The sequence below is a fragment of the Sciurus vulgaris genome (assembly GCF_902686455.1).
Source record: "Sciurus vulgaris genome assembly, chromosome: 8".
Lineage (NCBI taxonomy): Eukaryota > Metazoa > Chordata > Mammalia > Rodentia > Sciuridae > Sciurus > Sciurus vulgaris.
The window spans coordinates 134,435,678-134,463,314 of NC_136468.1; the positions used below are offsets into that span (position 1 = coordinate 134,435,678).

The following is a 27,637-nucleotide window of genomic DNA, read 5'->3' on the forward strand; positions in this document are numbered from 1 at the left end:
TTCCCCAGAAGCGTAAGTAACTGGAGAGGAGTGAGTAACTGGAGAGGGTCTAGCCCACTGAGTTGTTCACTTTAAAATGATTAATTTTATGTTATGTGAATTTAGCCTCCATAGGCTATTTCAAAACTCTTTATTGTGTCAAAATACACATAACAAAATTTACCATGAGTGACATTTAGTGCATTCACCATATTGTACAACTATCACTATTTGTTCCAAAATATTTTTGTCATTTTCTCAAAAAAGGAAATTCAGTACCCATTAGCACTCAGTCATTTCCTGTTTTCCTCTCCCCTAGTCCCTTGCAGTTACTAATCAGTCCATTTTCTGTCTTTATGCCTTTGCCTATTCTGGACATTTCAGAGAAATGAGATCATCATAAAATATATGACCCTTTTTGTCTGTCTTCTTTCTGGAAGTAGTCATTTTGTCTATTTCTTCCTTCAACCAAGGCAAAATGGGAGGAGGGAGGTGTTTTTGTTGTTGGTATGATTTTTGCAAAAGTCTAGAGATTTCTTCAATAGTCATATATAAATATCAGCCTTATATAGTACATTAATGATTAGAACAACAATTTTCTACCTTTCTTATTTCTGGGTTTATTCATTAAATTTAACCACATTTTACCTTAATCTAACAGATTATAAATTTCATGTATCACTTCATTCAAGAAATGCTTATTGCCAGGCACATTGGTGCACACCTGTAATCCAGCAACTTGGGAGGCAGAGGCAGGAGAATCTCAAGTTGAAGGCCAGGCTCAGCAACGTAGTAAGACCCTCAGCAACTTAGTGAAAACCTGTCTCAAAATTAAAAAAATAAATAAATAAATAAATAAATATGTGTGTGTGTGTGTGTGTGTGTGTGTGTGTGTGTGTAAAGGCCTGAGGATGTGGTTTAGTGATAATATTTATTGATCTCTCATTGTGCACCAACCTTGTTTAAGCCTGAGGGGGCTCTAGAGGTAAGAAAAACACAATCCAAACACTATAATCTAGTGGAAAAACAAATATTCAAGAGTACCACACAGACTGTTATGTAATTAAATGTTATATGTTTTATTCTAGGGACCTCTTTGGGTTTTTGCCTCTAGCTTCTGGCTCCATTTTTCTAACTATACCTTTTGTTTTCTATTTGGGAATCCACACCCCCTGACTCTTATTCCGTGCAGTACACTAAATAATGGTATCCCAAAGATATCCAGGTTCTGATTTCCAAAACCTATGTGCATGTTATCACATATGGCATATGGGACTTTGCAAAAATGATTAGGTTAAGGATCTCAAGATGTGGAGATGGTCCTAGATTATCTAGGGAGACCCAATGCCATCAGAAGGGTCTTTGTATGAGGAAGGCTGGAGGATCAGCCAGAAGAGGTGATATGCTAATGATGCACAGATTAGAGTGACCTACTTCACAGATGGAGGAAGGGGCTACAAGCCAAGGAGGCCTCTAGAAGCTGGAAAAAGCAGAAAACAGATTCATCCCTAGAGCATCCAGAAGGAACCAGTCTTGCCAAGATTTTTACTGAAGTCCAATGAATCTAATTTTGGACATATGTGTTCCAGAATTCGAAGAGATTAAATCTGTTATGTCACCAAGTTTGTGGTGATTTGTTACAGCGGCCGTAAGAACCTAATATAGGCCATGTGCTGGCACAGAGGGACCAAACCAGAGAGGTAGGCTTCTAAAGTCAGAGTCTCCTGGCAGAGGAACAAGGAACCCAGTGCGAAAGGCCTTCCTCATCCGAGGCCCCTTCTCTAGGTTGAAACCTGTAGTACAGGGACAAGTCTCTCCTGTCTGCCGAGCAATCCAAGAGTTGGTCCTTAACTCCCACAACCACCCTGTGAGAAAGGTTCTGTGGCTACTCCCAGGTGTAGGGAAGGGCCCCCAAAGCTTAGACCGAGTCAAGCAACCAGGGTTATGCAGCTGCTCAGGTTTGAATGAGGACCTAGGTGAGTCAGTCTGACGCTGAGCTATTAACTCCTGACCACTGTGCTACTCTGGGTGTACTGAAATGGACAGCTTCTGCTGCTGAAATGAATATATGGCCCAGCAGGCGTGCCAGCCTGGATGGACATTGAGCCTGAAGCAAAGAGGAGTTGCAGTCTGGGTTATGCCCCAGCATGCGAACTACAGAGAGGTCACGGACAACTTCAGCTGAGAAGAAAGTTTCTAGGCGCTCCCTTCAGGCTCCTTCCCCACCCTTGTCATGAATGGCTCAATTAAATAGTTCAAAGGGGCTGATTGTCCTGGGTTTCTCATTTGCTTTAAGACTCTGCTCCTTAAAGCCAAAGGATTCTTTTCTTTAGCCTTCTTCTTTGAAGAAAGTCTCTTTGGGAGGGTAAAATGTGCAATGAGCCCTGCTAGGAAAAAGAGCCTCCTCTTAAGTCCTCACAAGTCAAGTCCCGAGTTTCCTTTCGGGATGAGCTTTTGTGCTGAGTCAGATTGGCCGACTTCCAGCCAAGAACAGAAGTGGAAGCTGCAATGCAGGGGCCAGTAAAGGAACTATTTTTAGGTCTTATTTTGATTTTATTCAGCACAGGCAGTGAGATACAAGGCCTGAAGGTGGCCAGACCAAGGGGATGCCCGCAGGGACAATGTCCCAGGTAAGTAGGTCAGGAAAAAGACAAGATCTTGCTATGGGAACAGAAAAAAGCACCCAGAGGACCAAGGCAAAATAAATTTTATTTTTTGTGATATTCCCAATCAAACCTTTTATTCCTTCCACAACAATGAACTTTGGTATCCATTGTAAGCATTCAGTAAAAGTAGATGTTGACTGATTTTTGTTTCTTCTGCTCAGCTGATTACTGAGCTTCCCAGGAATAAGATTTCTGAAGGAGAGGCCTGTCACAGAGCTCCTAAGACAGGAAACCAGCTGCAGAAGACAAAAGAGGGGAGCTGCTCAGAGAATTTAATCCTCCTGCATTATTTGAATCGCCAAGAAAAATAAGAAAGTACAGTGTCTTCCAAAAAAAGACTAGGGCACATTGCACCTGGGGAGCTTGTTAAAAATATACTTCCTTGGCCCATCTCAGGTCAACTGAGTCAGAATATTTGGAGTGGAGCTTGGAATGTGTGCTTCTGTTCAGCTCCCAGGCTAGGTGACACAGGTGCAATCTGAGGGCCTTTGGGCAGGAAAGCACCTGCCTCTGGTATTCAAAGGAATTATGGAGGCCAAGGTGAAGGGGAGGCTCAGGTAGTGGTGGTCATTTGATGGTGACTTAAGGTACCATTTCTCTCTCTGGCTGAGCTCCAACTTCCATCTATAAAACAAAGGGCCCTGATAGGCCTCTCTTTCAGGGACTATTGATTTTTTGGCTGTGGGGGGGCAGAGGTATAATTTTTCTGACAAAACTATCCAAAATACCCTGTGCCATCTTTCACATTGACTTCTGCTGGAGGATCACAAAGGAGGTAATTGAAAAAAAATTCTTCCCAGGACTTCTCCTAATCCTAAGAGTCAAATCATCTTGGAGGGCATTTTTCATGTTATTACCATGAAGATTCTCCACAAATGTCATCTGGTCTCATTCTGCCATTGTCTCACTGGCCAGCAGCTCTGCCTGTGATTCTCTAACATCACTCTCACTGACTTCATTAAATCTTTCAAGATTTAGAATTACGCTCTATGATGTATTTGTCTTCTATTTATACTGCATTGTCAGATATTTAAAGCATCCATCAGAGGGAATCCAGTTACTATGGATAATGACAGGACTAGTGAAGAGTTGGGGCAGAGGGGAGAGAAGCTTTTGCTTTTTGGGCTCTGACTTTGGTTTCTCCAGCTAATAGCTGAGACCCAAGAAAATAAATACCAAGATGATAAAGAACCCTCTGCCCCAAGCAAAAACAAATAAGGTGTGTGCGGACTAGAGGATGGCACCTCTTGACAGAATCAGAATCTCTAGTGGTTTGCTTTTCTTGGCTGCCCTTTACAAACCTCTTTCACACTATGCCATGGCTCCCAGCTGCCCTTTCAGATTGTAAAACCACCTCCCCAAGGAGGTACAAACAAAGGCTATTTGTTCAGGTGATACTTTAATGAGCTAGCATCTTCAGAAAATATCAAGAGCTACATGTGGCCAAAGTGAAAGCAGAGGCCTAATACTCAGGGCAGCAATAGGCAGAGCAGGTCAGCGATGGCTGAAGAATCCTTGAGGATGGTTATATTTAAACGGCTTCATCCTGCTTGGACCCCTAAAGAAATAGAAGGAAGAGCAGTTAATACCATTCCTTCCAGACTGATAAATTACACTTCACTCACAGAGGGAATACCATGTAGCTGTTAGAAAAAAAAAAGGGGGGGACGGAGACACATGACTCAAGGCACTGTGAGAAAAACAGATTGCAATACAGTAAGGTGTGACACTATTTTTGTAAAAATGTCTCTATGTGCTTGCAAATGTGTGAACATAAACCTGGAAAGGCCCTCAAGAAGGTGGGTACTGGACACGGATTGAGTACCCTCACTTTTTAGATTATTGTTGTTTATATATATAATAACAAACATGTTTTATTTCTATAATTTACATAATGTAAAGAAAAAAAAATTAAATCTTTTTTATAGGGAGAGTCCCATGCAAGCAAGAGCCTGGGACTGAAAAGAATCTGCACTGTCTGCCAAGAGTCATACTATGGATTTATACTTACTACCTCTTTTTTGGGGGCGGTACAGGGGATTGAACTCAGGAGCACTCAACCACTGAGCCACATCCCCAGTCCCATTTTGTATTTTATTTAGAGACAGGGTCTCAGTGAATTGCTTAGTGCCTTGCTAGGTTGCCAAGGCTTTGAACTCCTGATCCTCCTGCCTCAGCCTCCTGAGCTGCTGGAATTACAGGCATGTGCCACCATGCCCTGCAAACACTTACTATCTCTTAGATGCCATTTCTATCATTGTACACATTTTATAGATGAATAAACAGGCTCAGGAAGGTGAAATGTCTGCCAACACTGTACGGCCAGGAAGGAGCAGAGCTAAAATTTGAGAATAAGTCTGATGCCAAAGCCTCTCTGCCACAGGAAGGCTGACATGCTGGGCACAGCAAGACCTGGGTCCAACGCCTTGATCCATGAAACATAGGTGCTTCAGCTATAAACTCTGGGTTGCCTAACACTCCAGAGAGGGGCCTCCTCCACACCACTCCACAAGGAGTAGATGTCCAGCAGTAAAGAGCTCCTTCCCCATATCTGGCTGTCTATGATTGATATTCAATGGTAACCAAAGGCAATGTCCTGCATGTTCTGTTTGTGTGCATGTGTGTATGAATGTGTGACGGGGATTATAAAGAGGGAAGAAAGATTCTTATTCCACCACCAGTGGCTGAGGGTGTACTCAGGTTGCAGTGCCTGGCACTTCACACTCTCCATCCCATTTCATTTCATCCTCCCAGTAACACCTGAGGCAGAAAAATGAATGAAGAAACTGGAGCTCAGAGGGGCTAAGCACAGGCCCTAATCATACAGGCAGAAGCTGGAATTTGAAACTCCCAGGGCCTCTTTCTGGTGCTAAAGTCCTGCCTCACATCTGTGACATCACTTGCCTCCTAACACAAGAAGGACAGAGTCACCTGGGGAGGTCCATGTACGGCGCTGATGGAGAAGCCTCAGCCTGGCAGTCCCTGGCCAGGAGCTAAGCTGCAACTCAGGTCTCCTGCTGCTCACGCCGGCACTCTGAACTAGGTACCTTGGTTCAGTCCCAATCCCAGTGATGATCTGGACTCTGGGACAAAAGCCTCACATCTCTCATCTGCCTGTCATGGAGTTAATTAGGTTTGAGTCATCAAAGGAACACCTTCCCCAAAGTGTATGCAGAGGAGCTAACACTTCAGGAAATGGGTCCTTTGGGAAAGATCTGAGAAGAGGAAATAAGCACAGGCCACGTGGGGGCTCCTGCCCTGGAAATGTGCTACAGTGAGCTGGGAGAGTGGGAAGAGCTGAGGTCTCACACTGACCCACTAGGGACAGCAGGTCCTAGAAGGTACCAGCAATAGTCACCAGCTCTGCCTCCCTGCAGTCACATGGGGATTTATTATTAGACAACACAATGAACCAACCCAGTAGAGGTGCTAGGACTGCTTCCTGGGGATGGAACTGGCTATCTGAGAACAAGATAAGGGCAAGGTATGGCACCATTCAGACTGATAAGGACAAGAGGGATGGCCCAACTAGAGAGAGGTTAGAGCTCAAACACCACTTGGAAGGGAGGCCTAAGCAGTGGACTCAGGTTTTAAAAAGTATAAAAACATGAGTTAGGGAACGAAAGAAAAGAAAGAAACCAATGTCAAAGAGAAAGGAAAAAGTAGCCAGAACTGACATGAGCCCAGACACTAAGTACCAAGCTGCTGGCATATTCTGTGGAGCTGTCTTGTGTCAGGAACCACTGGAAACTACATGAATTGCCTCAGATTCATAATAAGCTACAAGGTATACTTTCACCACTTTGGCCGTAAGGAAACAGTCTCAGCTGAGTAGCAATGACTCTTCTGTGGTCTCTGCACTCGTCTCTCACTTAGGAGCTGGTTCCCCTGTGCTGCTGACTACACATAGCCGGAATCTCCAGACAGGGAGCATCCTAGAAGACTACAGAAGACTACCTGGGGCCTACGTGATGGACATAGCTTAAAATGCTCATTCAGAATAGTTAAAAGCAAACAGACCCTACTGTTTTCTGTAAAAAGTACTGGAAATTCAGCCACATCCTCTTGGTTTGTGGCCTGGCACTGTTTCCTTGGTTGGGTGTTCATGAAGAACGTGAACCAGGCTGCAGGGGAAGATTCAAGAAGGAGGGCACAAGTCCTCCCCAGGAAATCTGGCAGCAGGATTTTAATTTCTGCTGTGAAAAAAGGCAATTGTACCTCAAAAAGCACATACCTCCTGCCTGTCCCTGAGAGACCTAGGCTCCTGAGAGGCTCTGATCTCTGTTCCACCTTCCTGTGAGAGGTCACCAGAAGGTGGAGGCCTTGGCCCACCCCTCACCTGAAAAGTCGCAAACACATCTTCTCCTGGGGAAATTCCTTGGGCCCCTCCACACTGTCGTCGTGGCTCTCCGTTTCCAGGTAGACATCCAGCAGCACACACAGCCGCTGCAGCTGGTTGGTCAAGAGCTGGTGGCTGGGCCGGGGGCCGCATAGCTCCTTGTAGCACACGTTGACCTCGCTCTCCATGGCCTGTGTGGGTGGGAAAGCCAGTGCCTCAGCACTACCTTCCTGAGGGTAGCTCACTGCATTGACCAGCCTTTTGTCCCAGGGTGGGTCTGAGGGTGCTACAGGAACTGTGGCTGTGCCTCAACAGGCCCACAGGTGAAGCCAGACTGCCTCCTACTGAGGCCTCCCTTTCCTCTAAACAAGATTTTCCTGATTCTGACCCATGACTTTCCCTGTCTCAAATACCCACAGCCAGGAACACATATGTACAGAGAAAGAATCTTGAAATAAGAGCCAAGTCAGAAGGTACTAGTGTTAAAGACATACTATATGACAATAAGGGTTCTGCCAAATCATATTAGCATGTGTAACGTAATTAACAGCTATAGTGATTTCATCGGCATCTCATTCGAGAGCTTCTATAATGCTTCTGAGTTTATTCGTGTATTCACCAGAAGCCCCAAACAACAAACTTTCAAAGGCAAGGATTCCTATTTTATAAATGGGGAAACTCATGAGCCCCAAGGTAGGTGAGCAAATGAGATGGGCCTAAGCACTCTATTATTATAGGCTTTAGCACACTTAGTGCCCAAGACCTCAGCTGTGACAGGTTATGACTGCCCACCTCTCCATGAGGCTCTTCCTGTTCTTCCTGTCACCCCTCACCTCTCTTCCCCATCCCAGGGGTCTTACCCTAATGTTGTCATCATTGCTGTTGGTTTTCTCCCCTTTCCAGTTCAGACAAAGCTGGAAAATGGGTGGGATGGAAGAGTAGCCAGGGTTCAACACCACAGCAGCCTGGAGTTTGGCTGGGAAGAGAAAGAAGAGGAAAAATTAGTTCTACCACCCAGTTTCCCAGTATGGCGGCCTTCCCATGGTACCCAGGGCCAGCTCGGATGTCTCTTATTAATTCAAGTGCTGCAGAGTACACTCTAGTACTAACTGTTCTAGAATCTTCTACGTGGAATTGCTAGATTACAGAATGTGAGGTCTGGTAACTCTGGTCCCCTTAAGGACTTTGTTCTACTTGCTGTGCCACGACGATAAAATGAATTCCCCAGCATCTGGCCCATCTTGGGTTTGCCCGTAAGTTCCATTTGCCATTCAGAAAGAATTTTTATTGTCATTTCTTTATATGCCAGCAGGTCAAGGTGTTTTGTTTTGGGGATTGAACCCAGTGCCATTTTACCAATGAGCTTTATCCCCAGACCTTTTTATCTTTTCTTTGGAGACAGGGTCTAAGTTACTTAGGGCCTCACTAATTTGTTGAGGCTGGCCTTGAACTTGTAATTCTCCTGACTCAGGCTCCCATGCTGCTGGGATTATAAGTGTGCATTACCATGCCAGGCCCCCAGTCCTTTTTATTTTGACCAGGGTCTCACTAAGTTGTTAAGGCTTTTTCATATGAAATCTTATTTATTGCTTTTTCTTTTCAATAATTTTGTTATAAATGTAACTGCAGGTATAGCAAACATTTTGTCTACTCTCTTCCTTTTATTTTTTATATTGCTATATAAAATTCTTTCCTTCCTTCTTTTCTCTTGCCTTCTTTCTCCAGTTCTGGGATTGAACTCAGGGCCTCACATATACTAGGTAAGCACTCTACCACTGAACTATGCTCCTAGTCCTAAAATTCTTTTAAATAGCCAACATTTGTTGAGGCCTTACTCTATTCCAGGCACGGCTAAACCCTTTAAAACTATTTTATTTCATCCTAACAATGATTCTGAGATAGGTACAATAATCCTCATGTTCAGTTACATGGCAACTGGAGCTCTGACGTCTTCACCATCAAACAGCTGCAAAGCAGCAATGCTAAGTTTAATCGGAACTGCCCAATATCAGAGTTGCATCCATAATTGTTAAAATATCTGTATTTTTTACTATATTCATTTTTCCTCTGGTGACAGCCTTTGTCTTTCTCAACAGGATGACATTTATCCTCTCCAACCATGGGCACTGTCTTAGAACTTGCTATGATTTGCATTTGATTTGACTGTGTCCCCCAAAAGTTTATGTGCTAGAAGTTTGGTCCTCAGTGGCTGTGTTGAGATGTGGTAGAACCTCTGAGAGGTAGACTTAATGGGAGATGATTAGGACTTGGGGTTGGACACTGCCCTCTGAAGGGATAATAGTTTTGGTGGGATTCTGATTAGTTCCCATAGAAGTAAGTTGTTATAAAAAGAGTAAGCCTAGTCCATTTGTCTCTCTGGCTTCCTGTTACACTGTGTGCTCTCTTCCACACATGCTCCTGTCCTTGTGATGCCACTGGTAGTATATTAAATCCTTACCACAGACAAACAGATTGGTCCACCTGATCTTGGGATCTCAGCCTCCAAAAATGTGAGCTAAAAAAAAAAATCTCTTTTTTATAAAATACCTAGCCTTAGAAATTTTGTTATAGTACCCCAAACAGACTAATACAGAACTAGACAACTTCTGTAGCTTGGTGATCATAGGAGCAAACCTAGGGAGTGAGATCTTATGGACAAGGACAGGCTTGCTGAGGCTGGGGTGAGACAAATTCCTTGAGCACAGTGTTTGAGTACCTCCGGCAGGAAGTCTTGGCAGAGCCAGATGCCAGAAGAGGTGTGAGGAATCACAGTTTTTGATGCTTCCAAGGGGCGTACAGGACTATAGAAGAGGGAGGGGGTCCTGGGCCCTGCTCTTTATAAGCTGAGAGTGACACCTCTGCCCTTCTGAGGAAAGGATGGGGGTCTGATGCTAGACAATGGTTAAGCAAAGGGTGGAGGGCTCCGGCTTAGAGGTTAGCCCAGGTTTGTGACCTTAGCTATAAAGTGGGAGATACGACCACCCCCAGGACTGGACTGTCCTGAGGATTAAATGAGATAAAGGGTGGATGTGACTGCCCTAAGGAAAAAGTCCTTGCTGAGAGTGGCTCTCACAATCACTACTGTTTGCAAAGACTCCACTGCCAGGATTCCAGAATCCTTTGCTTCCTTTAGGCAACCTCCAGGCCTGTTTGATTCTTGGTAGTTCCCCTTGAACAGAACCACTATCATCAGCAGAGCAGTCACCTACCTGTGCCCCTTTCAACAAGCGCCATGTAGTAGAGATTGGTGTCCCCGGCCAGTCCTGCCTCCACAATGTCCTTGGTAAAATGCAGATCCTAGAACAGGCATGATGGACAAAGACTCAGCTGTTGGCTTCTCCAGTCAATCTGTCTGCACTGCTAGGAGTGCAAGCAGGAGCTAAAAGGTGACATGATCAGCATGTGTGACCTGTCACTCCTCCACCTACCATGTAATCCTCATGAGCAATCGTCACCCATTTCACCAGGCGAGAGACAACCTTGGCAGGGAAGAGGTACTGACAATCGCTGGTAACTGGCACAATGCCATGTTCTAAAAGACAGCAAGACAGGTGGTGTCATATATGGAGATCATGTACCATAGCTGGGTAGCTAGCATCTGTCTAGGGCTCTCTGGAGGGCTAGGGTAGCGCTCCATCTGTCCAGGTACACCTGGCACTCAAGAGAAACAGGCACACCAACATGACCTTCACCCAGAACTACATGCTTAAGGACAGACCCAGCACCAGCATTCACGGTGCTTTATTTTTAATGCAAATGATGGCCAACAAAACAAACCCTGAGGCCAGAACCAGTTTCTGGGCCTCTGCAGCAATGATTGTTAATTAGATCAAATAGCTGAGAGGGCTGCCTTTTCACAGCTGACCTTGACAGAGGAAACGAATGAAGTGTTCTGTGTCAGTTCCTCTAAGGGAGAAGAGCTGGAAAACTGCTCCAGGGTAAATTCCTGCTGGCAACTCAATAAGCAAATATGCCAACACAGTAAATGCTGTCCTGGATGACAATCATTCAACCTTGGGACAAAACAAACTCAGCAATGCTGATGGGGAGCAAAGCCTAATGGATAGGGAATGCTGCCCTGCAGAGATCAGGGTCCATGTGGAACCAATGAAATAGCCCCAAGGTGGGGTCTCCTAATGGGTTCTGGAAAAACAATACCCTTTCTGACAGTGACTCAGAAAGATCTGACACTCCCCGCCTGCAAGTGCTATATACTTGGTAAACTCATTAAGTATTTACCAAATGAACAAATTGAAAGTCCCATATGGCTGCCAAATAGGTCAAAGGGTCATTAGAATCACCTAAAAGCTCAGGAGAAAACATAGGGGACTCATGCCACCCTAGGGAGGACCACCTCAGTAGGTCTTGAAAAAGAGATGAGGGCTAGGTGTGGTGGCCTGTAATCCCAGCAGCTGGGGAGGCTGAGGGAGGAGAATCCTGAGTTCCAAGCGGCCTTAGCAATGGTGAGGTGCTAATAAGCAACTCGGTGAGATCTGTTTCTAAATAAAATACAAAACAGGGCTGGGAATGTGGCTCAGTGGTCTAATGCCCCCAAGTTCAATCCCCCATGCCTCCCCCAGCACCCCCCCCCAAAAAAAAAGAAAGAAAAAGAAAAAAGAAAAAGAGATGAGGGTGTGGATCAACTGTACAACTGGACTCAAATGAGCTGAAGGTGAGCTCCATGAAGGCAGGGCTTTGCTGCTTTGAACTTCATTATGCTTGGCACCTGGCATGAAATACTTGTCAAATCACATCATAGTCCGTGATGCACAGATCTAGGATGAGTTGCCCTGATCAGTCTGTGAACTTGTGCCACTCAAAGGCTTTGAACCTCTTCTGGGGGGAGGCTGGACAGCCCCCTCATGGCTGCAGGGAGCTCAGACCTCTGCCTAGATGGGCCTGCAGCTCTTCCCAATGGCCCTGACAACATCCCTGCTGAGTAAAGCCAGAAATCCAGGTCTCTTTGATTAGCCATCAGGATTTAAGAATTCTGACTAAGAGTTGGTCTGGTGTTGTCTGAGTGGCTGTTAGGCCCCAGCTCCAACAGTGACTTACCCAGGGATGCAAACTGTTTGTGGAGGGCCAGACGGGACTGCACCCTGGTCTTCAGCAGTTTCATGGTGGTTTCCATGTGGCTAGCACTCAGGGAGTGGTCAGCGATCACTGTGTGCTGTGAATGACAGTGAGAGGTACACACCTGAGAGCTCCCCCACTACCCCCACTCTCCTAGGATTTGCCATCCTGCACAGCCCTCATGAGCCACCCATGCCCCAAGGTGGATGCCACTTAGGAATGGTAGGTTTTACCCACTATGACAGGCCACACATTGAGCCCTCACAGGAAAAACACAAATTGCTGAGCTGTCAAGAGGCTGTGGCCAGCTTCTGAGAAAAGGCAGGTTTCTGCTAAGGTGCTAAGGTGCCTGCTCTCCTGGGATTCTGTCCATGCCTTGCTTTTGGCATCCTTGCATGCAAAACTGAGGGTGCAGAACCTGCAGTCATACTGTACCCAGAGGAAGGATCCAAGTTACCTTTGTTTAGAAAGCTAGTAGGCTCAGAGAAGGCAAAAGGCACTTTAGTAGAACGATTGAGAACAAATAAAACCAGATTTAAAAAAAAAAATACTCCTCTATTGTTTAAAATGGAGAAATGTTTAAATTAATTATGACCCATCAATACTATAAAATTGCTATTTAAAAACTGCAAAAAAAAAAAAAAAAAAAAAAGGCACTTTAATGCTTATAGCCCCAGACATTTGAGTGTCCTGGGTAGATGGAGAAGAGCTCACAGTCCCAAGTGAAGACATTCTGTTAGAATGAAGCCTCAAAGGCCACCAGAAGCCTTTCTGGAATCTATACAGGAGATACAGAGCCCATTGGCCAAGGAGACAGGGTGAGTGTACATACCTGGGGCTGCTCTTTGGGGAAATGGAGGCCACCCAGCTTCTGTACCCACAAATAGGGGTGACCCAGATCAAGTACATAGTCTCTCAAAGTCAGGATGCTAGAGAAAAGAACACAGAATAAGACAATTTAGTCAATTCTGTTGTAGTCCCTGGATACAGCCTTCTCTCACCCTCCCATGTCCTGTAGACAGGTGGATTTCACAGGCTCAACTGTGCTCACAGCCAGGCAGCCCACAAAGCCCTTAACTCCGTCAGCTCCTTACTGGGAATTTCGTCTCTCACATTACTTTCTTCTTTTCCCCCCTGCAGCTTTCAAGTCATAAGCAAATAAAAATTTTAACTCTCAGAGAATTAAAATGTTATACATGGGCTGGGGGTGAGAGTGTGATCCCCAGCACACCAAAAAAAAAAAAAACCAAAACAAAATCAAGCAAAAACACTACACATTTATAATGTATCATGTGTTTTTTTGTTATTGTTTGTTTTTTTAGTACTGGAGATTGAACCCAGGGGTTCTTAACCACTGAGGCACATCCCCAGTCCTACATTGTTTTATTTTGAAATAGGGTCTCATTAAGTTTCTTAGGGCCTCACTAAGTTGCCAAGGCTAGCCTTGAACTTGTGATCCTCCTGCCTCAGCCTCCCAAGTTGCTGTGATTATAGGTGTGAGTCACCACACCTGGCTGTATCATGGGTTCTTTCAGTTTGTTTTTGTGGTGCTGGGGATTAAACTCAGGGCCTTGTGCATGTTAGGCAACCATGCCATGGGAAGCTATACCCATACCCCGTATTATAAGTTTTTATGTTCTCTAAATTTTTTTTAAAATATTTTATTTAGTTGTAGATGGGCACAATACCTTTATTTTATTTACTTATTTTTATGTGGTGCTGAGGATTGAATCCAGTGCCTCACACATGCTGGGCAAGTGCTCTGCCATTGAGCTACAGCCCCAGTCCCATCTAAATTTTGATCCTTACACACTTCAACTTTTCTGACATTCCTTTGCCTTAAATGCAAGAAAAGACAGTGTTCCCTCCTGTCCTGGGGTCTTCCTTGTCCTCTGGGTGGCCGCTAGCCCTAAAAAATATCCATCATGAGCTTGAGCCACCAGAAACACTCAGCAGTGGAGAGGCTGGGAGAGAACAAGATGCTGCAGACTCACCCAACTTTATCAAACTGATACTGATTGGCTGGATTCGGAGTTTTCTTCCCATGATCCCCAGGATACAAACAGCTCAGGACAGAGTCAGGAGATAGCAAGTCCCTGCAAAAGTGAAAAGAGGCTGCAGTGAGAATGCCAGCCAACATCTTGCCTTGAGGTAGACCTGGGCATTTGGAAGTGCTTTCTGTGGGGCAAACCTTTTATGGGTTGAAATTACTGGATTCCCACAACCTTGTGAGGTAAGGAGAAATATTATTCCCATTCTGAAAGATATGGCTTCTCCAAGCTTATGCTGCTTGTAAGTGCAGGAGTCAGGGTTTGCACAATCTGGTCAAAAGAAGTAGTTTCTTTCTTTCTTTCTTTTGGTACCAGGGATTGAACCCAAGAGTGCTTTAACCACTTAGCCACATCCCCAGCTCCTTTTAAGACAGGGTCCCACTAGGTTGCTTAAAGCCTGGCTAAGTTGGTGAGGCTGGCTTCAATCCTGCGATCCTCCTGCCTCAGCCTTCTAAGCCACTGGTATTACAGGAATGCACCACCACCCCTAGATAAGAGTGATATTTTTAATCACAAGTCTTTTTTAAAAACCTATCCTTTCAAGAACTGTATGTTGGCAGGGCCTTACCTCTGGAGGAGCAAACCTGCATCACACTAGCAATAATTATAGTAATAATAATTTCTTTTGTTTACATGTGAAATTAGGTTTTCTGTTTTTCTGTGGTGCTGGGGATAAAACCCAGGGCCTTACTCATGTCAGGTAATCATTCAACCACCAAACTACATCCCAGACCTAAGTGTTTATTTATATATATAAACAGTGTGTATTTATGGGGTTCAGTGTGATAATTTGATACATGCACACAATGTATAATGATCAAATCAGGGTAGTTAGCATTTCCACCTCCTTAAATCTTTATCATTTCTTTGTGTTGGGAACCTTCAAGCTCCTCTCTTCTAGTTCTTTATAAACTATAGTAAGTTATTCTACTATGCTGTAGAATATTAGAACTTATTCCTCCTATGTACTTTGGAACCTGTATCCAATTTTCCCCCTTCCTCCCCCCCCAATAATATTGAGTAAAATATAACAATTTCTAGTATAATAATAGAAATAAATATTATTTTCACAAAGCACAACAAATTCCTTTTCATCCCAGAGAGAAAAAGTATAGAGCTTTGGTGCACTATCTCACTTTGACTAAATGTCATGATAATCACAGAAAAAGCCCTCCTTTATGTCCCCAGAAAAAGACAGTATTACATGTGCCAGAGACAAGGTGACCCAATGCCATAAGCAGAGAAAGACAGTTTCACTTTGCCACCCACCTAAGACGGTTAGGGCACAGCATGTAATTAAATGTGACAAGCAAGAAGAGATGGTGCGGGGATAATGTAGTAATTTTTATCACAAAGGACAACAAGGTCATTCTTTTCTTGAACCAACAGGGGTTCTCCTTCATCTTTCTAAGGACAGCATCAGGAGCTACTCAAGTGGGACATGCTAACCATCCTCCTGAGTTGCAGGGCACTTTGGCTTCAGAATGCCTTTAGGAACATAACATCAGGACAGCCAGCTTCTGGCTCTTCCCTGTTCTCTGTCTCACATAAAGAACTGACTAGAAAATTAAGTTGGTTTTTTTTTTTTTTAGTACTGGGGATTAAATCCAGGGGTGCTTAAAAACTGGGTCATATCCCTAGACCTTTTTATTTTGAGATAGGGTTGCTAAGTTGCTTAGAGCCTCAATAAATTACTGAGGCTGGCTATGAACTTGCTATCCTCCTGCCTCAGCCCCCTGAGCCCCTGGTCTTATAGGCATGCGCCACTGCACCCAGCTAAGTTTTTCAGTCTTTTAACCAGTGTTTATAATAGACCAAATCAACCCAAATAAAACGAAACAGCTAAAAGTACATGACAAAGTCCCCTGCCCCACCAGTACTGAGGATTAAACCTGGGGCCTCATAATATCTCATACATGCTAGGCAAGTGCTCTACCAACTGAGCTATACACCTTTTTACTTTGAGAGTGTGCCTAAATTTCCCAAGTTGGCTTTGAAACTGCAATCCTCCTGTTTCAGTCTCCTGAATGGCTAGGATTACAGACACATGCCACCATGCTGGGCATGACGGGTTTTTTTGGTTGTTGTTTTTGTAGTACTGGGGACTGAATTCAGGGTTACTCTTCCATTGAGTTATAACCCAGCCCTTTTTATTTTAGACAGTCTTACTAAGTTGCTCAGGCTAGTCTCAAACTTGTAATCCTCCTGCCTCAGCCTCCTGAGTCACTGGAATTAGAGGTATGTGCCACTCTGTCGTAAAATGTTATGAAAAGGGATTAAAAAACCTTAGAAAGCTGAGCATGGTGGTGCATGCCTGTAATCCCACTGATTCAGGAGGTTGAAGTAGGAGGATCGCAAGTTCAAAGTCAGCCTCAGCAACTCAGTGAGGCCCTAAGCAACTCAGTGAGACCCTGTCTCTAACAAAACATAAAAAAAGGCTGGGGCTGTGGTGTGGTGGTTAAGTGCCCAGGGTTCAAATCCTGGTACCAAAGGAAAAAAAAAAAAACCACGAAAAACAAAAAAAACCCCAACCTTAGAAAAGTAAAAATAAAGAGTAAGAATAGTTTAATGGGGCTGGAATTAGTAGTGGAGTCAATGCTTAACACTTACGAGGCCCTGAGCTCACTCCCCAATATCCAAAACAAAAAATAGGAAAGGCAAAAAAGAAAGTGGATAATGACAAGTCAGCTATCATTTACCAAATACCTCATCTATGCTAAGCACATGACCTGCCTTTTCACTAGGGCCTTAGTGGAGGGGATATTTTTTTCTTTTTTATTGTAAACAAATGGGATACATGTTGTTTCTCTATTTGTACATGGAGTCAAGGCATACCATTTGTGTAATCATAAATTTACACAGGGTAATGTTGTTTGATTCATTCTGTTATTTTTTTCCCTTCCCCCCACCCCTCTTTTCCCTCTATACAGTCCTTCCTTCCTTCATTCTTACCACCCTCCTTCACCCTAACCCTAACGCTAACCCCTCCCACCCCCATCATATGTCCTCATCCGCTTATCAGCAAGATCATTCGTCCTTTAGTTTTTTTGAGATTGGCTTATCTCACTTAGCATGATATTCTCCAATTTCATCCATTTGCCTGCAAATGCCATAATTTTATCATTCTTGGAGGGGATATTATAATTAATGACCAGAGTGAGGAAATGGACTTTGAAATCAGACATACAGCTTAGTGAGAAACTAGTATGAAGCATAAAATTAAGCCAGTCCACAGCCTGTCGTTAGCATGTTGGGTATCCTGGAAATAATCAAGCAGACTGTTCCTGACGAGAGCAATGGTGACACACTTGTAACCCCAGAGACTGGGGAGGCTAAGGCAGGAGTCTGAGGCCAGCTCAGCAACTTAGTGAGACCCTGTCTCAAAACAAAAATAAAAAATGGCTGGGGATATAGCTCAGTGGTAGAATGCCCCTGGGTTAAATCTCCAGGTCCACATACAGAAAAAGCTTCACCCCGATCCAGGGAGCACTAGAGCTGCTCACTAAACCAAGAACCCTAGTCCAGCGGTGTTAAGTGGGCACTTGGAAGCAAGTCCTGGGCTCCCTCTGCTGGGAACAGGGTAAATTTCATTCACAGTGTCCCTAGGTAGTCCAACACTCACCCCCCCAACCCCCGCCAGGGGCACTTAACCACTGAACTCCTTCCCCAGCCCTTTTCATTTTTTGAGATGGGGTCTTGCTAAGTTGCTGAAGCTATTTTTGAACTCGCGATCCTCCTGCCTCAGGCTCCTGAGTCGCTGGGATTGCAGGCGTGCACCCAGCCCAACAACACTCTAAATGCAGAGAATGCTGAGGCCTAAAGGGTGGGCTCTAAGTACAGGGACTAAAGGAGACATCCTGAAAAATAAAATAAAAATAAATGTATATGCAAACAAATTAAAAAAGGAGTCACCCTATCATCAAGCAGAATGGGAAGGGTGGGAAGAGCCCCACTCTACCAGGTGCCAAACCTGTACCCCCGATATGGGCAGGGCCAGGAGTACTGGGCTAGGGTGGTGTTTTTGTTCAGTGGAAGCTAGTCCATCCCCAGGCTGGCCCTCTTCATCCTTCCTTCTTCCCATACTTGGCTGTAGAACAAGACTAACAAAGTCAGGTGAATCCTGGGGATGCTCATTATTATGCCTTTGCTCACTCTCCTCAAAACCTCCACTGGGATGCTTCAGTCCTCCACCCACTACCTAAGTAAGGACGAACCTGGGGACTGAGATGAGATGTTCAACAAAAATCCCAGCACCCTGGGACAGAAAGGAGAAAAGAAAGAATGGCCTAATTTGTCAACCTGGTCATGACTGCCAAACCTCATTTTTGCATTCACATGCTTTCCACTGGTTCAAGAAGCTGGTGGCTCTGTCCGACTCACTTAATTTGCAAATATGCTGTTGGCTTTTATCATCTGCTGTATAGTAAGAGGACTTCACTAATACAAGTCAGAGAGCACTTTCTAAATCCCAGTGAGGTGCCAGGACTCCTAGGCCACAGGGACAGGACAACAGAAATCAAAGTAGCAGTGGGTCTCTTCAGGGCCAGAGGGGCAGAAATGAAGAGTAGCCCCCAGGCTGTCATCACACCCCCCTCACACCCCAAACCCACAGCACCTGCCTCGTACCCTGCACTGATGGGGGTGATCAGCTCCGTGGCAGTTGTCACTTTGGCTTTCACTGTCATGATGTTGAGGTTCATGAGGTAGTAGAAAGTCAGGTGAAGCACGCTGTCATCTGGAAGGGAGGAAGAAAAGAAGGGATCATTTCTGAGTCTAACAGAGCTGAGTCTGTAGTATTGCAAAGAAGAAATTCAAAGAGGCTTTCTAATCTTTTACCATGAAAACAAAAATGCAATAGCAATACGATGTGGAGTCAAAAAGAGTAATTGCCTACAAATTCTTTTCTACTCTTCCCTTCAAAAGGAAGAGGAGATTCACTGCCTGGCCCTTGAGTATAGGTTGGACATGGCGCTGGGTTCAATCCCCAGTACCCCAAATCCCCACCTCAAAAAAACCAAAAGTATATGGGAACATTTATATATTATCTTTACAACTCTCACAATTCTACAACTACCTCAAAATAAAAAAATTTAAAAATGAAGGGCAAAGAGAGGACCATTCTACAGAGCATTCTGTCATTTTTGTACAAAATAAAGGGGTAGAGGATAAATATACAGTTTCATAAAAGCTTCCAGATGCACAGAATGTTTCTAGAAAATGGATAAGAAATCTGTATCAATGTTGTCCTCGGAGGTAACACCAAGGACTAGCACCTGAGAGCCTGGGCGAGAAGGAAACATTTCACTGTTAACTCTTACACTGCCAGAATACTTTGTCATGTTCTACTTTTTCCATACAAAACCAGTTTCAAAACATTCTCTGCAGAATACCAAGTTCTAAATACGTATTTACTAAATTAAACATGTTGGTTGTATTCAAAATCTGCATACTCTTGCAACTTATTTGGATGTAGCTTGTCAAATTCAGAGAGGCGGGGCTGGGGAGATAGCTCAGTCGGTAGAGCACTTGGCTTGCAAGCACAAGGCCCTGGGTTCGATCCCCAGCACCCAAAAAAAAAAAAAAAAAAATTCAGAGAGGGGTGTAGTTTTATCTTGTGTCTCTTTTATGTGGGGGGTGGGTACCAGGGATTGAACTCAGGCACTCAACCATGGAGCCACATCTCCAGTCCTAAATTTTTTTTTTTTGTGGTGCTGGGGATTGAACCCAGGGCCTCATGCATGCAAGGCAAGCGCTCTACCAACTGAACTGTATCCCCAGCTCCCCAGCCCTACTCTGTATTTTACTTAGAGACAGTGTCTCACTGAATTGCTTTGCACCTTGCTTTTGCTGAGGCGGCTTGGAACTCGAGATTCTCCTGCCTCAGACTCCCAAGCAGCTGGAATTACAGGCGTGTGCCACCACACCTGGCTTGCCTCTCTTATAAGTTTGGAATTTTGTTGGCTGTATTGTTATGGTTAAGACTTAAAAAAAAAAAAAAATCAAACAATGAAAGTAAAACGAGGAGGAAAAACAGAAATAGGAGACCAAAATAATTTTCGGGGCAGAGAGGCTCCTGGCTAGCTGGACCCCTGCATTTACAGCAGCCCACAATTTATGGGACTCCCCCAGGATGAGGTGAGTGCAACCAGACCTTTGCACTTCAGGTCAAGCATAACAGAGAGCGGGTGTCTCTTCAGCATCTCCTTGCGCTTGTCATCCAACTGAACCCCCAGTGTGGGTCGCCGCCGTTTCTGGACAAAGGAATGAACAGATTCAATAAGCACTGATCATAGATACCTTTCCCTTCCTCCTCCCTCCTGGACCTGCTGCCTCAGTTCCTAAGGCTGCCCAGCTCCCCTCCCAGCAGCCCTGTCTTCAATCATCTTTCTTCTGCTTTTGGGGAGAATGGCACCCTGACAAGAAGAAAGGATGCTCACCGTGGTCTGCTCCTCCTCAGCATCCGAGTCACTCTCATCATCTGCAGTCACACAGAGAAGAAAGTGAGGTGAGAGGCCTCCAGAGGCTCCCTGAAGCCCCTCAACCAAGAGGGACCAAGGGGCCCAGACTCTGTGTATGTGCTTCTTATTCAGTATAAAAAACATGGTGATGAAAAAAAAAAAAAAAAAAAAAAGGGTTCATAATCTTATCACCCCTGTTTTCTACAGGGCTTTTAAATGTCATTTCTATGGAGCAGAAGCACATTTCCCTGGGGCGGTGATAGCAATATCGATACAATAATAACAACTATTCAAATAATCAAGAGTTGTTGCTATGTGCCAAGGATGATGCTAAGGGCCTTGCAACCATTACTACCTCACCTAATCCACATGCCTACATGAGGCTATGGTAAGTAAATTGAGGCTCAAAAAATGCTAAATACCTTCCCTAGGGTCAGTGAGCTAGTGAGTGGCCGGGCTGAAATCCCAAGGCAGCATTGTTGAGTCTAGGAACTGAGCTCTCCTCTGTCTACCCCAAACACTGACATTATTATCAAGTTTCCTGCTACAAAGAACCAGTCCAGCTAATTCTCAAAGGACTAGGAATGCCCTTGGGTGGTAATTTGGGTGTCCCTTGGGAGGGGGGACATCCACACCACTATGTTACCTTGGGAGTCCTCGGGAGGCTTGAACAGAGCCTTGGCCTCGTCCACGCTGCCTTCAATAGCCACAGACAAAGTCTTATCTGGGGGCAAGAAAAAGTTTCATGGGCAAGCTGCTGGGAAGGGCACCAAGCAATGTAGGCAAGTCACCTCAGGGGCTGCATGTCTTCCGCTTCTGCCCCAGTTTCTCACTAACTGGGGGTAGAGGGCAAAAGCCCTTTTTCTCCACGTGGAGATCTTTTCTCCATCATTTACCAAGTACACCAAACTTAAAGTGCAGATTCCCAGACAATCATCCCAAAACTAATGGTGAATGCCTCTCTGTTTAGGCTAACACCAAGGCACAGAAACTCAAACTCAGGGCTAAAGCCCCATGGAACTCTTCAGTCAACTGTGCTGCAAGTCCTCATCAAAAAGTTCACACCTGCCAGGCAGGTGCAGTGGCGCACACCTGCAATCCCAGCAGCTGGGGAGGCTGAGGCAGGAGGACCACAAGTTCAAAACCAGGCTGAGCAACTTAGTGAGGGCCTAAGCAATTCAGCAAGACCCTGACTCTAAATAAAATATTAAAAAGGGCTGGGGATGTGGCTGAGGGGTTAAGTGCCCTGTGTTCAATCCCCTGTAACAAAAAACAACAACGACAAAACAAATACAAATAAAACCAGTCCATACCTGTCTACATCCCAGAAATAACAGCTCTCACCCAAGTGCTTACTCTCTTCTGCAAGACACCAAGCACCTGGCTGGCATCATTTCATTTAACTGGGAGGCAGGAGAGTAAGGAGGGATTTGGATGCTACAGTCTGGTCCCAGACCTAGGTCCCTCTTCCTCTAATGCCCGGACACATGGCCTAGAAAGTTAAATCACTGCTCTGAGTCTCATATTTAGGGATTTGATAAATAGTAGCTTCCCTACTGAATGGTGAAAACTGAATGATGTTTATAATTTTAATCATAAAATTATTTTTAAGCTGGGTGTGGTGGCGCATGTCTGTAATCCCAGTGTCGTGAGAGGCTGAGACAGGAGGATCACAAGTTCAAAGCCAGCCTCAGCAACTTAGTGAGGCCCGAGCAACTCAGTGAGACCCTGTCTCTAAATAAAATATAAAAAAAGGACTAGGGATGTGGCTCTGGGGAACTCTGGGGGCCTAGTGTTATGAAGTTAGGCCTCCTTCCTTTTTTTTTTTTTTGTGTGTGTGTGTGTGGTGTTGGGGATCAATCCCTGGGACCAAAAACAAACAAACAAAAAAATTTTTTTTAAAAACTGTTTTGAGGCTGGGGATATAGCTTTGCAGGACAGGGCTCACCTAGCATATGTGAGGCCCTGGTTTCTGACCCCAACACAGCCAAAAACAAAAGAAAAAGTGTTTTTGATGAAACTGAGGATGTGAGGAAGGGATTAAAAAAAAAGAGAGAGAGAAAAAAGTTTTTTTTTTTTGGGTGCTGGGGATTGAACCCAGGGCCTTGTGCTTATAAGGCAAGCACTCTACTGACTGAGCTACCTCCCCAGCCCCAAGAAGTTTTATTTTTATCTAATTTTTAAAAAAATATTCTTTTTTAGATGTTGATGGACCTTTATTTTATTCATTTATTTATATGTGGTGCTGAGAATTGAATCCAGTGCCTCACACATGCTAGGCAAGTGCTCTACCACTGAGCCACAATCCCAGCCCCACAAAAATGAAGTTTTTAATCTTCATAACAACCCTGTAGGAGGTTGTTATTCAACCTTATTATAGGAGGAATAATATTATTTTAACTATTTAGATATGAGAAACTTAAGGTTCAGAGAAGTTGGAAACCACAGCCAGGAAGTAGATAAACCAGGATCAGGTTCGTTCAACTCTAGCCTAGTCTCTCAAGGCTGAGTTAACAGCTTGGTCCACATACCTGGCCTGAATCTACTGAGTGACTCCTTGGGTCCTCTTTGTGGAACTCTGGGGGCCTAGTGTTATGAAGTTGGGCCTCCTTCCTTTTGTGTGTGTGTGTGTGTGTGTGTGTGGTGTTGGGGATCAGACCCAGGGCTTGAGCTATATCCCCAGACCCTCCTCCATCCTTAAGGGTGCAGAAAGTCACATAAGTCTGAAATAGTTTGCCCAGCTGCAAACTCCCCCAACGTAGCAGACTACTGTCTTATCTCTGACAACCACATACAAACCATTACACCCCACCCCAAATAAACTGGTTAACCCCCATCAAGCAATGGCAAATGCCAGAGTATTTCTTTTTAAAAATTCTTAGTGGTACTGGAGATTGAACCCAGGGCCTCACACAAGCTAGGCAAGTGCTCCACCACTGAGTCACAGCCCCAGTCCCAGATTGGTTGTTTATACTTGAATTCCATGGGGGGAATGGGAGTGAAAACAATATGAATTTTAATCACAAAAGAAAAGAAAATTACTCACCCTGTCTAGGGGGCTGGGAGGAGGATTTCATATGAGCTGATGATGGAAACAGGAGGGAGAACAAAGGGGAGGGAGAAGATGAGAAGGACCAGGAAGACACAAGAAGAGAGGCAGTAATGTGTTGGCGCCCATGGCTGGGAGGAGAGGCATGCACTGGTGCATTATAAGTCTGTCTGATGCAATGGGGTGGGATGGGGCGAGGTAGAAAAGTTTAGGCGCTGAGTGGAGGCTGCATTAGGGCAAATGCAAACATTTTCAAAACCTTAGCGGAGTCCCAGGCTGCACTTAAGCATAATGAGGACGCATCTTCCCACCTGGTACTCCACTGTAAGGACATGCAGCCTGTTTTGAAGCATAGCGGAAGCCTGGGAGAGCTGACTGGGAATTGTCTTCACCAAGCGCCACCCTCCACCACCACCCAAAGCAGAACAGGAGGCACCAATCTACCTGCCAAGCGTGCCTTGATAGAGTGAGCACCTGGGAGCCCAAACAGGCTTTCTGGGCATTGCCTGGGTCTGCATCCAGACAGGCTTATGAAAATTTCAAAGCCATCCATTCTGAAATGCCCATTAGGTTAGTCCAGCCTCAGGTCAGCTGGTCAAAGCAGCCATGCTGGGTGGTGCAGAGGGAAGGCAGCATCTGTCACCTGAGCGCTTCTGGCAAGGTTGGGGAGCTCCTTGGCAGGCAGTACTTCCAAATGACTCAATAGGCCATGGCTGCTCCTCCCATAGCCTCCTCCTCATCCAGCCCCCATACTCACCACAGGCCTGCCCATACGCAGTAGCCTGGACAAAGAGTACGTAGAGGGGAGGCGGCAGGTGCCTAGCTGTCTCATACTGCTTGTGAGCCTGGTCAAATGGCATGAACAAGTACTCCTGCACCGGGAGGGAAGCCTGTGTGCAACAAAAAGAGGGTTTTTGTTTTTGACTTTTTTAGCCTACCCACATAGGAACACGTGGTTACTCTGTGACTGTCTGTAGTTTGGGTACCAGGGACTGAACCCAGGGAAGCTCCACCACTGAGTTACATCCCCATTTCTTTCAAATTTTTATTGTGAGATAGTCTTGCTAAGTCTAAATTACCCAAGCTGGATGTAAACTTGCCTTAGCTGCCTCAGCTTCCCAAGTAGCTGGGATTATAGGTGTGCAGCATTGGGCCCACTGTACGTAGATTTTCTTTTTTTGTTTGTTTGTTTGTACTGGGGACTAAACCCAGAGACACTTTACCACTAAATTAAATCCCCAGCCCTTTCTTATTTTGTGACAGGGTCTCACTAATTTGCTTAGGGCCACAATACCTTGCTGAGGCTGGCCTTGAACTTGTGATTCTCTTGCCTCAGCCTCCCAAGTCACTGGGACTACAGGTGTGTGCCACTGTGCCTGGCCTATACACAGTGTTTTATTCACAAAATGATACATGATAGACTAAAAGAATGTATAGGTGGAGAAAAGGTCAAAGAACTGAATCAACTGTATTTTTCATACCAGAGAACGAAAATGAAATTATAAAAATACCCCATTTCCAACAGCACCAAGAAAACATCAAGGGGCTGGGAGAACAGCTCAGTGGTAGAGTGCCTGCCTGGCAGGAGCAGGGTCCTGGGTTTGAGCCCAAGCACCACAAAAAAACCAACCAAACAAATAAATAAACTGTCATGTTCAACATCACTAGTGCCCAGACAAAAGGAAAATTAAAACAATAATGAGATACCCTCCAGAACAATATCACAGTGTTGGCAAGGATGTGGAGCAATCAGAACTTTCTTATGGTGCTGGCAGGACTTTCTGTAAATCAGTATGATCGCTTTTGAAAACTGATTTCATGTTTACCAAAGCTAAATATATGCACGGCCATATTCTATATGACTCAGCAATTTCATTCCTCAGTATAGCCAACAGAAATGTCTACACAGGTGCATCAAAGGACACATGTAAGAATGCTCACAGCAGCATTACTTGCAAGAGCCCCAAACTGGAAATAACCAAAATCGAATACTAAACAACAATGAAAATAGATGAATTGGTACTCACAATAGCACAAACTACTATGAGTACTATTCATCTTTTTTTAAAAACTTTTTTAGTTGCTGATTTTTTTTATTTATATGTGATGCTGAGAATCGAACCCAGTGCCTCACACATAGACTGAGATACAACGCAATTCACTATCTTTTAAAAGATAAATTTTACAAACATACTAATGAGCAAAAAAAGTCAGACACAAAAGAGTATATACAATTCTATTTGCATGAAGTTCAAAAGGAGACAAAACTAACCTATGTTAGAAGTTGAGATAATGGCTGGGGCTGTAGCTCAGAGGTAGAGCACTTGCCTAGCATGTGTGAGGTACTGGGTTTGATCCTCGGCACTACCTAAAAATAAATAAATCAAATAAAGGTATTATGTACATCTACAACTAAAAAAATATTTAAAAACATAAAGAAGTTAGTTATGAGTAGTAGATCATTTCTGGGAGTGGGAATAAAGAACTCTAGAAAATTGGAAAATTCTCTCTTGAATTTGGGTGGCTATGTAGATGAGTTTGCTCAGTGAATATTCATTCATTCAGCTGTACACTTATAAGTTGCACGCTTTTCTATTATTTTGGTGCTAGGGAATAAACCCAGGGCTTTGTGCATGCTAAGCGTTCACTCTACCACTGAGCTGAACCCCCAACCCTATAAAATTATTATTACATTTTGAGATATGAGGCTCACTATGCTGCCCAAACTGGTCTCAAACTCATAAGCTCAAGTGATCCTTCTGCCTCTGCCTCCCCAGGAGTTTGAAAAACAAACATGCATCACTGCACCAATTATTGTTTAAAGTAACATATGTATGTTATATCAGAAAGTTGTAGACAACTTTATAAAGCAAAACCTCCCAGTTTACAACCCCCAAAGATTAACTGTTAATGTTTTGTATAAATATAGACTCTTTCTTCTAAGCATACATAAAACACATACACACTTGTAGATCCACACAGATTCTTTGTAAATCAAAATATATAAATGAGATCATGTTCTACAACTTGCACTTTTTCCCCTTAATACTAATAATAGATCTCCTGCCTGTCCAGTTATTCTACTAGTAGTACGCCATTCTATACTTCAATCACAGCTATAAGGCCATACTACATGCCAGGTATGGTAGCATACATCCCTGCAACTTGGGAGACTGAGGTAGGAGGATCACAAGTTTGAGGCCAGCCTCAGCAACTTAGCAAAGCCCTAAGCAACTTACTGGGGGAGGGGGTGGTGAGCGGGGGTTGTAGTTCAGTGGTTAAGTGGCCCTGGGTTCAAATCACTGATACAAAAAAAAAAAAAAAAAAAAAAAAAAAGAAAGGCTATACTGCACAAAAATGATTTAACCTAGATCCTATTTATAGTGTCCAGTTAACTGAAGAGAATTTAACTATGTAGAGGATTTGGAGTGTTGAGTACAACCAAATCTTTTCATTTCCATTTTCTTTTACTCTTTCTCTTGTTATTTAGTGCTACTGGAGAATATTTTGTTAACAACTCTAATTCTACGCTTACAGTTGAAGGGAGGAAATGCAGACCTTGCCAAGTCCTAGAAAAGTGAATTTATAAGTTCTCTAGGGCCCTTTTCAAAGTTCCTCCACATTAGCCATTTATCTGCTTCATAAAACCATAAGGATTTTTAGAACAAATCTAGCTTTACAATGCAAACAAAAATCAGGTCACCTATATAGAAAGACTTCTATTTTATAGGTAAAGTGGGAGCTTTTCCTAAGGTACATAATGGATTTCAATGAGTCAAGTTATTTTCAGAGGAAGCAGATCTGCTGAGCAGTCTGCCCTGAGGTCTCCTCAGCAAGATGTAACAGACATCCACAGGTAGCATGTTTAGATGACCTGAGATAGGATGGGGATGTAGTTCAGTGGTAGAGCACTTGCCTAGTGCGCATGAAACCCTGGGTTAAAAAAAAGGGTTCCTATAGACTGTAGGGGTAATGGGGACCAAGGAGGGAGGTTAACTGAATTTATACAATCTGAAAAACTA

General features: G+C 44.2%; 1 protein-coding gene across 2 annotated transcripts in view; it reads right to left on the minus strand.

Moving 5' to 3' along the window:
- Nucleotides 1–2,668: 2,668 nt before the first annotated feature.
- The window catches only part of THOC5 (THO complex subunit 5), a 41,019-nt gene continuing 16,050 nt past the window's right edge, over nucleotides 2,669–27,637 (minus strand). The window contains exons 8-21 of one of the 2 annotated variants that reach the window (XM_079151331.1): nucleotides 24,373–24,505; nucleotides 23,613–23,648; nucleotides 21,213–21,290; nucleotides 20,546–20,586; nucleotides 20,260–20,359; nucleotides 18,735–18,843; nucleotides 14,052–14,153; nucleotides 12,890–12,986; nucleotides 12,040–12,154; nucleotides 10,413–10,516; nucleotides 10,194–10,281; nucleotides 7,845–7,960; nucleotides 6,985–7,175; nucleotides 2,669–4,203 (exon numbers count right to left, since the gene is read on the minus strand). In XM_079151331.1, coding sequence (XP_079007457.1) covers nucleotides 4,140–4,203; nucleotides 6,985–7,175; nucleotides 7,845–7,960; nucleotides 10,194–10,281; nucleotides 10,413–10,516; nucleotides 12,040–12,154; nucleotides 12,890–12,986; nucleotides 14,052–14,153; nucleotides 18,735–18,843; nucleotides 20,260–20,359; nucleotides 20,546–20,586; nucleotides 21,213–21,290; nucleotides 23,613–23,648; nucleotides 24,373–24,505 — 1,374 coding nt within the window. In that variant the 3' untranslated portion in view covers nucleotides 2,669–4,139. The remainder of the gene's footprint in view (nucleotides 4,204–6,984; nucleotides 7,176–7,844; nucleotides 7,961–10,193; nucleotides 10,282–10,412; nucleotides 10,517–12,039; nucleotides 12,155–12,889; nucleotides 12,987–14,051; nucleotides 14,154–18,734; nucleotides 18,844–20,259; nucleotides 20,360–20,545; nucleotides 20,587–21,212; nucleotides 21,291–23,612; nucleotides 23,649–24,372; nucleotides 24,506–27,637) is intronic. The other variant, XM_079151332.1, reaches the window with a different exon arrangement.